Source organism: Hyperolius riggenbachi, chromosome 2 (genome assembly GCF_040937935.1).
Source record: "Hyperolius riggenbachi isolate aHypRig1 chromosome 2, aHypRig1.pri, whole genome shotgun sequence".
Classification (NCBI taxonomy): Eukaryota; Metazoa; Chordata; class Amphibia; order Anura; family Hyperoliidae; genus Hyperolius; species Hyperolius riggenbachi.
In genome coordinates, this window is record NC_090647.1 from 133,020,577 (window position 1) to 133,032,677 (window position 12,101).

General features: G+C 41.6%; 1 protein-coding gene across 4 annotated transcripts in view; it reads right to left on the reverse strand.

The window, feature by feature from the left end:
- Nucleotides 1-12,101, reverse strand: part of KIF5A (kinesin family member 5A) — a 221,804-nt gene that overhangs the window by 39,217 nt on the left and 170,486 nt on the right. For all 4 annotated transcript variants that reach the window (XM_068267433.1, XM_068267432.1, XM_068267431.1 and 1 more), the window contains 4 exons: nucleotides 11,746-11,847; nucleotides 9,471-9,531; nucleotides 9,317-9,388; nucleotides 8,465-8,569 (listed from right to left, as the gene is read on the reverse strand). In XM_068267433.1, the coding sequence (XP_068123534.1) occupies nucleotides 8,465-8,569; nucleotides 9,317-9,388; nucleotides 9,471-9,531; nucleotides 11,746-11,847 (340 nt within the window). The remainder of the gene's footprint in view (nucleotides 1-8,464; nucleotides 8,570-9,316; nucleotides 9,389-9,470; nucleotides 9,532-11,745; nucleotides 11,848-12,101) is intronic.

Genomic DNA, 12,101 nt, shown 5'->3' on the forward strand with positions numbered 1-12,101 from the left:
GAGAAGTATTTTTTCTCATCTAATATTTAGTTGTATAAAACTAATAGTTAAATATTTGCCTGACATGGCTCATTAAAGAAAAAGACCACTCCACTGTAGAATGCCACAGATAAGAGCTTGAGATCATTGCACAGTGCACAATACGCAGAAGTTGTGAGACGGGTGGGTGGAGCGAGAGGCCAGCAGACCTGGACTTAGGCAAACATCTCTACATTAATGTCTTTCAGTACCTTGGATACCCAGTCATCCAGCTAAATGGAAGGCAGCAGGGAGGGAATGGGGGATACAAATGGGAGTCATTGAATAGAGATTGCTTCCTTCTGTACAAATGCAACGTGCAAACAAAAAAAAGCTGAACACCAAACAAACAGGAAAATGGACACAGGGTGACACTGCAGAGGATGCTCGATAGACAGAACAATATAAATTCTATTATTCATTGAATTTATATTGAGATGAAATCTGGAAAATGTCCAGCAAAGCTATTAAGGGAGGAAAAAACTGCAATAATGTTCTCTGGAATGGATAAGGTCAATTATTAAATAAAAGAAAAGCTCACAAACTAAATATAATACCTTCCATTTTCCTTAAAGTGAACCTATTGGGTTTCACAATGTTAATATGCTGAACAGGCTGATTTGGCCATATTTAAACATATGCCACCCTACGCTTTCCATATTCTGTAGCCCACCCTTTTATGTCCAACAACCTTCCTATGGTCATTTGCCCCCAGGCCACTGCCTTTGTGGTCTGTACTCTGATATGGTCCAGGTGAGTGTTGCAACTTTTGTCACGTAACAGCCAACACTTTTTAACAACTCCAGTACACATTTGTTAACCTCTTGCGGACAGCAATAGTGGAAATCTACGCCCTGCTTGTTGCCTGTTATTCCTGCGAGGGCGTAGATTTCAGTTACTCATGCTGCACGGACCCGTCACTCTCACTGTTCGCGCGTGCTCTGATGTTGCTGCAGACAGAATGCTCTGCTGTCATAATGACAGCAGAGCTCCGTACACCAGTCAGGAGCGGATTTCATTGACTCCTGACCCTGTGCTCACTACCACAGGGATCACAGCTCTGTTTCTGAGAAAAACAGAGACCAGTGGTCTGGAAGCGGTGAAATAACTTATGGTATTTTACCTACTATTTGTATATATATATATATATATATATATATATATATATATATATATATATATATATATATATATATATATATATATATATATATATATATATATACATATACATATATATATACATATACATACATATATACATACATATACATACATATATACATATATATATATATATATATATATATATAGTAACACCTTGCATTGCAATTGTGGACACTTGGTTTAAGAGCATTTTACGAGTTAAGAAACCATTTTAATGACATTTTAATGAAATGTTAACTTGATAAGCAAGCAACGTCTTCATATGCAAATAGCTGTGATGAGATGACGTGCGTATGATTCGTGTATACGCATGTCAACACAACTGAGCCGATGATTCTTCTCCCTTTGACGCTGTAGGCTTGGACTTAATCTGAGTGTAGTGACTGTACAATGTCACATTTCTATGAAATCCTCAAAAGTAGGCAAAAGAAAGTGTCACTGGATAAGTTACTTACCAACAACACAAAAAAGGTTCAGGTGAGCCAACAGATAGCAATGATTCTGTTTTTTTATGGGGACCTGAAGTGGATATGTAGGGTACCATTCCTTTTGTAACTGAACACACCTATGGAAAGTGTCCATACTGAAGTAGGAGACAACACCCAAGTGGGAGTACACTGGTCCAGCCGTGTTTTGTGCAAATATACAGGTAGTCCCTGGTTAACGAAGGAGATAGAGACTGGAGGTTCATTCTTAACCTGAATCTGTTAAGTTGGAACTCTGTGCTACCTCTGTCCCCTGTACCTCACTGTGCCACCTCTGTTCCCTTGTACCTCCTTTGTGCCCCCCCCCTGTGCCGCCAGTGTCCCCCTCTGTGTCACCTCTGCCCTCTGTACCTGCTTATAGAAGTTTAAAAGCCATTTTTTCTTTAAATTTAAAGTCTAATTTGAAAAAAAAATGTTTGGACTTGTTCCCACAGATTCACAGAATCACGGGTCGTTCGTAAGTCAGGAGTTTGTAAGTAAGTTGGAAAGTTGTAAGTAAGTTGGGGACTACCTGTACCTGTATTTTGTTCTAGGAATTGAACTAGTTCAATGTTATGTAACAAACACAATTTACTGTATAAAAATGTTTACAATTCATAATAAGCACATGAGCAGCGGCTCTGCAAACTGTGAAGTGTGAACAGACTGCTGTCACAGCGCATGCTGCCTTGCCTAGTGCCATCTTCTGACCACTGTGCCAACGCTAATGACAGTTCAAGGCAAACTGGTGAGGTATGTGAAAAATAGAAACTGAACACAGCATGAAATGATGCAAAATCAGAGTCCCTTCAATGAAACTGCATGCCAAGGTCATAAGTAGTCCGAGAAACATGGGCTACTTCAAGGACCACTATAGGAAATTTAAAGTCAATTTTATGATGGCATTATAAAGAAAAGCAGCATTTTAATATGCATGACTGCATCTTTTCTTCGTTTTAGTCAGAGAGAGAACAGCCTACAGTCAGAGAGCTGAATTTCCCTCTCAGCTCACCTCTCACTACTTGTGGCCACGGATAAACAGAAGACCCATTAGAGGACATTTATCAAGAGTGTCTGAGACAAAATATTGGTAGGTTTTTAGAAATCCATGAAGACCTGTCTCAGGCGTCTTAAGAAATCACTAGATAGTGCAGATTCCTTCTAAAACTGTTGTACAATAGGAGGAGCTAGGAAGGTCTCTCAGACAGTGCAGTGTGTGAGGGGAATTGCTGTTGCTGAAGTAACCAATACATCTGCTGTATTGATACTGGCAGGCTCTGCGGAGGAATTCTGCAGGGGGGAGGAGCACCTCACAAATCATGTCTAGCCTGCACTCTGCACTATATGTAGAACTGCTATCAAGCACTTCTTGATGTGCAACAGTTTAGGAATGGATTTGCACTTTTCTTAACTGTAGTGCAGCTGTAGAATTTCATGCTAAACTGCCACTATTACCTAGGATTTAAGAAGGTTCTTATCATGCAAAACTGTTCTCCCTGCTGGTTAGAACAGTTTGAGAAAAAAAACTTTGATAAATATGGCCCATAGACTCCTTTATATACATAACAGGAAGGAAGCTGACTGCTGGATTTTTTTTTTTTTTAATTCAGACCCATATAGTGAAAAATGCATTAAGGTGTTCATACAGCTGGCGATGCATGGGTAGATCAACCAAGAGACATATCTCTCTCTGATCGAATCTGATTTCAGAGAGATCTGTTGACTGCCCATACACCACATGAAATCTCTCGAGAATCAGCCACGTGATGCTGCATTTGGCAGGCAACTGGTATTGTTCAAAAGGAAATAAGTATGACAGCCTCCTTATCCTTCTCAGTTTAGGTGTACTTTACTATAAACTTAAAAGATACCTTAGTCCTCATGAAAATTTAAAAACTGGGGGAGCAGGCATGTGTAGTGAGCTCTCCTCATGCCCACCGATCCCCCCATTCAACTCCGTCTCCCTTCATTGCGATGCACCGACCGTCCGTCACAACTGCACAGTGTGCCTGCGCAGAGCGCTCCTGGATGCGGGTGCGCGATCAATGGACGCGCATCAACCCTCCCGTCCAGGAAGTAGCTTTGGAGGGTCGATGCATCATAATGGAGGGGGACGGAGGAGAAAGGGGGGAGTGGTGGGCATGAGGAGAGCTCACTACACATGACTGTGTTTACATTTTCCCCGTTTTTATATTCATGAGGACTAAGGTATGCTTGAAAGTGTTGGGACTGACCAGTGACAGAAGCTTGATGTTTGCTACATCTCTGGAATGGTGATGATTTTGACTAGTAGTTTTCACTAGGATAAAGGGGTTGATTCACTGTAGCAGTGCAGCTTAATACAACAGTGTGTGGTAATGATCTCCAGCGCACACTATGCAGCCATAGTGTGCGCTGCTAAATTACCCTATGCTTCTATATAGAGCGAGATTCCTGCACTTTAATTGGCCCAGTAGGCTACCTGTCACTTGGCAGTCAACCTATTGGGCCAATCAAAGTGCAGGAATCTCGTTCTTTGAAGACATTGGGCTCTGGGCGGGTTCAGTGGAGCACTCGTTAAATTATAGGACCATAGCGTGCACTGGAGATTATTATCATGTGCTGTTGTCATTAATACAATACAATAAAAATTCTATAGCGTTTTTCTCCCATAGGACTCAAAGTGCTTAGGTTCTCTCAGATTCAGTCATTGGTAGTAGGATGAAGTATTCCCACAACAAAAGTTATATTTCTGCAAATGCCAAACTGAACAGGTGGGTTTTCAGTCTGGATTTAAACACGTCCAGGGATGGAGCTGTCCTGATCTGTTGAGGTAAGGAATTCCAAAACGTAGGGGCAGCATGACAGAAGGCTCTGGGACCAACAGTTTCCAAGTGGACTCTGGGTATGACTAGATTATTAGAACCTGTGGATCTGAGAATGCGGGGATTGCTACGCAGCTGCAACATTTCTTTCATGTATCCAGAGCCCAGATTATTCAGTGATTTAAATGTCAGTAGGCCGATCTTGAATAGGACCCTCCATTCTATAGGTAGCCAGTGAAGGGAGTGCAGGACTGGCGTTATTTGGCAGTGACGGGGTTGGTTGGTTAGCAGTCTGGCAACAGTATTCTGTAAACTGCAGCAGAGCAGTTTAGTGAATCAACCCCAATGTATTTTGTTTTTCTATTGACCACAGTTTCTGTTTACAGCTACAGTATTACTAATGACTCACTGCTAAAGCCAATTGAAATTTCTGAATTTCTGGTAAATAAGTGTTTAGTACTTGCATTAGCTGGTACATTAGCAAAACACACACAGCAGCTGAGCAGGAAAGCTTTCTGAATCTCACAACAAACTCACACAGTTTGCTGCCTACAGTAACCAGGAATAACAAGAAGACCTGTCTTGTTCCAAGCAGCATTCATGAAGCATCACTCACAGTCTAAAACACTATTCATGCTTTAGTGATGATTAACTGAATCCATTATACAGCAAATTGTCCAGCATACAGTACAACCATATGATTAAATAATCAATCATGCTTGTACCATGGCAACAGACAGTCAATACAGCTTCAGCTGAGCAAATAGTTGCTGGACGCAGGCACTGCAGCATAGATTGTTATTCTGCAGGGACTGGGGAAACCTGGGAATGTTCTGACTTCTTATAGCTGAACTATAAGGACAGTTACATCCCCATCCTAATGCTGGCATTTTTCCTTTATTGTAACCTTTTCACTGCTATAGTTCCAGCATCTAGCATGTGTACAAGGCAGTAGTGTCAATGGCCAGGACTGAGCTCAATCCAGCACCGAGGGTAACAAACTGCACAGAAGCTTTTACTGCTAAAGCAGTGTAACTGGGGTGTTGGGGGGTGCTAAAGTTTAAAGGCGTAGCATGCCTTACTTTAAATGAGGTCTGGGGCACTAGCACACATGCTAGATTCCTGTTTGTTCTCATCACTGAAAGGTGAAGCGCTAAAGCCTTGCTAAACATAAGAAATACTGGCTAAATCAGCACTACATCTCTACCTGACCTGTACCACTATTTACTGTAAGTAATAGGATGTGTGGCAGGCACCAACCTATGTTGTTGGAGCTAGGACTGCATTGCAGAGCCAATGTCTAGCTCTTGCTTCCATTCACTGTCACTAGCTAGCTTATGCTCATGCCCATGTGTCGTAGGCACAGTGCACACCAATGCGATCCAAACCATGTGCCACAACCCATCCCACAGCATAGGGACAAGGACAAACTTTAAGAATGTGAGGTTAGCACCATCTTCACATATTAGGTAGTGTCGGCTGGATAAGATAATTTTTAGCACATGTACAGATCTTGGTGTCAGTAAAGCAACATTCTCTGAGTTCAGTTAGGCTGTGTGATACTAGCTGATATATTGTAATGTGCTGTGGAAGGTGCTAGGTAAATAAACAGACAGCCTGTTTATTTACCTAAAACATTCAACAGCACAGTACTTGCTGGGGACTGAGCCTGCATTACAAGAATGGGCTGTGAGCTCACAGCACGGAGAGGAAAGAGATGTCAGCTGGTATTACACAGCCTTACTGAACACAGAGCACGTTGCTTCACTTGCCTTACCGACACCAGGATCTGTATATGTGCTATAAATTATCCTATCCAGCCGACCTTTGTAAGCAAAAACACTACCTAATATGTGTTGCTCTTCCTACTACAAACATGCTACTAGAGTAATCGCAGTAGCCTAAATTTCACTGTAGTGCCCCTTTAAGGTTCAGTATACAGTTAATTTTAATTTCCACTTGGCTGACTGCAGTGGTAATTGGCTATGTGCAGTCAACTGAATTAATTCATAAATTATATTTTTTCAGTTATTAATCAAAGTAACTGAGGGTCATTTTAGTTTTCACATGTGTGATATGAGCGTTATTTAAATGAAACCTGTAATGTCATTAAAAAAAAAAAAGTTTCACTTACCTGGGGCTTCTGCCAGCCCTCTGCAGCCGCCCTGTGCCCACTTCGGTACTCAACGATCTTCCTGTCCCCCGCCGCGGGTAAGTTTATTTTTGCTGACTTGCAAGTTGACGTCCACCGCCTGCACGGCCCTCGCACACGCTTCCTCATCTGCGCTCCAGTTACTGGGAGTGTCCTGTGCAGGTGTAGTACGAGAAAATCTCGTAGTACGCTTGCACAGGACGATCCCGGCGACAAGAGCCCTACCAGACACAGTGGCCGGCGACTGAAAAATCTGAAACTGAGCCACGTCAGGAGATTGTCGAGTACAGGCGTGGGCACAGGACGGCTACAAGGAGCTGGCAGAAGCCCCATTCCAAGTTTCCTTTAACCTAAAATGTAAACACTGATTTACCTTGCCAGCAGTACAAGTGTCTGATGGTTTTAATAATTTAACTTGGGGCTAAGCTAAGATTTTACAATGGGCAAACATTGACCAGATAATTTATTAATGAATATTGCAACAACAAAAAAAAATAAAAATGTATTAAATAAATATGGTAACATCACTTTTCCGTTACAAATCGGAATCTCACTGCAATGCTGATTGCAATTTGCATTTTTTTGTAAATGCAATTTACCATGCACACAATTGTCGTTATGTGCAGTGCATTTCCTATTTTCAGGAGACAAAACACATAAAGAATTTGCACAAAAATCACATAGTACCGCGTTTGCTATGCGCTTTTCCTGCACTTCCATAGACTAATACCTAAGCGCAATCGCAGTAGGAAGTTCGATTTCGCTTAGGTAAAAGTTGGAACGCACACAATCACTGCAGTGAAAAAGGAGTGCCATAATTACAGTGCTATAATTAGTGTTAATTACAGCGCCCCAACACTGAACACCATAAAAGCACATTTGATGCCGCTGCATTGCAATTTTTATTCATGGGGGCTGCCATCTTTTTGGTTGAAAGGAGGTAACAGGGAGCAGGAGACACAGTTCCAACTGTCCTCTGTCCTGATCACCCCTCCCAGCTGCACACGCTAGGCTTCAAATGTCAAATTCAAAATGTAAAAAAAATTGCACCAAAACAGCAGAACGAGAACAACAACATCAGAAATCCCATCATGCTTCGCACAGAATCAGGGGGAAAATGCCCGGGCAGTTTTCTTCTGTGCAGCTAAAAATGAGGCTTGTATAAGAGAAACAAAGTTCTGATGCTGTGAAACTGTTAAAGAAACACCAGGCCTTTTCAGTGCTGCTGAGTCGATTTTTAGTCTGGAGGTTCACTTTAAGTTCTTCATCCTCCCCATATGAAAATTAAATAGTGCTTAGTATTTACAACCAATATATATATATATATATATATATCTAACTGTAATACATGACCAGAAACTAGTACAGAAACCCCTATTCATATTTATGGAGCCGTTTTCCACCTCAGGTTACAGCCATGCACTGAGAAGTAATGATGACTGAAGACAGGACTTACATGATGGTAGGTAAAGCATGAGAGGAACTGGGAGCTCTCCATGCTACACCATGAAACATATATCTGCTTATTCAGTAAAGCAAAGGAAACTCTGCAGAGTGCAGTGAACCAATGTAACCAATCAGAATTTGTCTTGCACTGAACTAACTGGCGTAAACTAAAATTTAACTGGTTTTTCACTTTGCATATCAACAAATCTTGTTACGCTGTTTTAGTGAATAAGCCCAAAAAAGTAAGGGAAAAATGTATTATCTTCTCCCTCAACGTTGTGAACAAAAATATCTACTCATGACAATAAATGTAGGCGTGTATGATAACATGGACTGTTGTGGCACAGGCAGTCTTCTCTATTTGCTCTTATCCAGCATGGCTAGAATGGTGTCTCCCCAGATAACACCCTTACCTGTTTGTGAACCTTTGTAAGTTGCTCCAAGTTGTTCTCAAGAAAGGAAATCTTCTGCTTCTGGGAGTGAATCCCCCCACTGTCCTCGGGTTCCATTTCAGCACTCTATAGAGGAGAAAAAGCCTTATTCAGCATAAATGTCTATTCACTGTAATGTGATTTACTACCCACACACTTAGAGGCTAGGACAGAACGCTCTTATGTGTTTACTGCTTGAAATGGTTTATAAAACCTGGAACACAGTAAGCTGTGAAAGGAGAACGTAGTGAGGCATTTCATAGATTCCAATAGGCAGTAGCTCATGTTTTACTCCAAATAAATCCATAGGGGACTGATTTGTTAAAGCAACAGAAGGACAAGCTCTTTTCCTTAGCTCTACAGATGGCCATGGCTACAAGAACACACCAATTTAGTGTCAGCTATCAGCCTCTTCCTCTATCACAGGCAATGGCAAGATTAATAGCCAGGGGACCTAGATACACTATATAACTACTTGTATCCTTAGAAATAAGGGGATTGTAAGGCAGGTCATATAGTTCTAGTTTAATATGTAGATTGTAAGCTTACAAGGGTAGGGCTCTTGCGTTTTTGTAAGTGTAAGATGTTATATGATTTGGTAATTCTATATATTTGTCACTGTAATATACTATATTGTCTACCATTTCAATATTTTGCACTAATGTCTGTAGTTTTATGTATACCAATGTCTGTAGTTTTCGGTACCTTTGTCTGTTTCCTGCTGTCTACATACAGTATCAAGAAGAATGATGGCACTATATAAATCATCATCAATAATCATAATATTATTATCTTTACAAGAATCAATCCAGAAAGAGTTACAAGAGAACTTACTTTCTTGACTCGAGATGTGACGTCTTGAACAAAAAGCTTCCGAAGATTGTGGAGGGTCTGAAGTTCACGTGCCTTAAAAAGGAAACATTCATTCATGCCAATAGTTTTGAGCACCAGCATCCCAAAATACTCATAGGAAAGGAAATATGCTTACAACTGTCTCCTCGAGCCCTTTAAGATCCTGCTTGGACTGCTCGTGTTTCTCGTACAGAAATCTGGGACAGAATACATCAGATTTATTTCATTACATTTTTCTTTACACAAAGGCAACTGACTTATTGTCCCTTTAATTAAGCCATGCACCATTATTCCATCGCGAAAACACAGTGTGCTGGTATTAGGAATGCAAATCATTTTGATTTGCTGCAGGATTATGCAAATTTTGGATGCAGATCTATGAAGCTTAAAGATGGATTAATCGGATTTCACCTCAGCGGGATTTGATTGGTTCATTTTCAAGCTGCATACATTTGCATGATGCTGCATCAACTCGGAATGATTTGCATCTCATTGACCAGAGCCGGGACAAGGTCCTCCAGCACCCAAGGCTGAGACACCAAAGTGCGCCCCTCCATCCCTTCCACCCCAGCTGTCACACACTGATTGTTATTAGACTAAGAGGCACCCCAGGGCCCACAACCTCCCCAACACCTTAATCTCTAGTTATCTGGCTTGCAGTCACTGCCATGTATCCCCTTTTCTTATTTCTTTCTGCTTCAAACACAATTAGGAATGACACCTGAATGAATTCTGCGCCCCCTCCTACACTGCGCCCTGAGGCTGGAGCCTCTCCAGCCTATGCCTCAGCCCGGCCCTGTCATTGACCATCCCTAGCTGTTATCCTTGTGTGGGGTTTCTTAGTACTGTATTTGTGCCACAATAAGTGTCCTCTATGTGATAATGTAGTAATTTATTGACAAAGCGGGCCTGCATACTAGAGCCAATCCTGGGACTGGTTGCGTACATAGAACTTTCAGGAATCATTCAACATTCACTTCACACTATTCAAATACCACAGTATTTAAAAACATGGCTGTTAGGGATCTTCCTGAGATGAAAGTTATTTAATATGCTTTTGACTGACATGTTTGATGAATTAACCCCTTCCAATCCAATTTTATGCTCGACCTCGTCCTCTCAGCACTTACTTTTTTCCGGTGTACAGGGGAATGTAGGTGGTTGTGGGAATGCTGCTGCAGTACAACATGGTATTGAAGCGGATCAAAGTGTCCTACACACCATGGCCATGCCAAACTATTATTATTAAGTATTTACAGTATATAGCGCCGACATCTTACGCAGCGCTGTACAATAAATATATTGTCACCACCCTAACTGTGTGGTGTGGTGTGGGTGTGTTGAGGGACGTGTTGGTATTAAGAGTACGCACTTCCCTAGTAATCTATGAGTATCTACCTGAAACTTGGCTCATGGCTGCTGCGCCCCCTAATCCGATTCCATCTTTCGCCCATTTATATTGTGTAAGTGATGTGAATTAAAATAATGATTGTTTGCAGGAAATAGTTTCAGATGTGTGTTTTGGGAGTTTACCTTGTGCAGGATCAGGGCCCGTTTCCACTTGTGCGGTGGGAATTGCCGCAGGAAAAATTTGAATGCGGATGCGAATTTCACATGCGGTTGTATGCGAATTTTCATGCAAATTCGCATATGATTTTGCATGGATGGCTATGTATGCGAATTTAACCATGGCAGTGCCTGTGTGCTTTTTCATTGTTTCTATGTGAAATCTTGTGCGAATTCGCATGAAAATTTGCATACCAAAACCAAATGCGAATTTTCTACATTAAATACATGGTATGCGAATCGCATAGCAGTATGCGGTATGCGAATTCTGATGGCTCTGACATGCAGATTTTTTTCTGTACAGAAAAATGCTCAGAAATCCTGACAAGTGGAAACAGGCCCATCCACTTGTATTGTCTATGCGAATCTGCATGCAGGAAACGCATGCAGATTCGCTCTAGTGGAGACGGGCCCTGAAGAGCTCTAATGTAGGCTGCCAGTGAGGTATGAAGCACAAAATGTCTGCTCTCATGGCAATGCACAGTGCAGGGTTAGTGGAGGAACTCATTGACCAATCGAAGCTTGCCATGGTTGGTCAGCATAAAAGCATTTTTGCAATTTTTGGGTTAACTAATACCTCCAATGTAAACACATGCTAGCCATGCTTTTATTGCTGAACTCTGAAAAGAAATCATTGTGCATTGTGCAAAAAGTTGCTATAAATGTACTGTTTGACTAGGTCACACCCCTTTATCACCTCCAATCTAGTCTGTTTAAAAACCCTTGGGAACCGAGCAGAGTCCTTTCTGCTTACGCTGACCTATGTCTGGGCTTTATGAAAGCATACAGACATACAGTAGCTCTTCAGAAGAAATACATGATAATAATGATGTTATCATAGTTACGTCAGCTCCTGCAGCTTGTGGTTCTTCTCGTGTTCTTCACTCTTCAGTTTCTCATAGTCAGCTCTGAGCTTCTCCAGCTCCAGCTGCAGCTTCTGGTTCAGACTGAGGAAAAGGACACAAACAGAATATTACCACATTTTCTCAACCAACAACAACACAGTGAAAAAAATGCACACAGTCAAATAACTGCACCAATAAAGTAATCTGGGCAACGGGTGTTGGAGTTGGCCAAAAGTATAGCCGAACTCTGGCTACTAAAGTTAGCAGCAGGGACAGTGAATTCAGCACTGGAGGTAGGCCATTGCACCGAACTCCAGTTAGGGCTGGTGCACACCGAGCGGCTTTTTGGGCGTTTT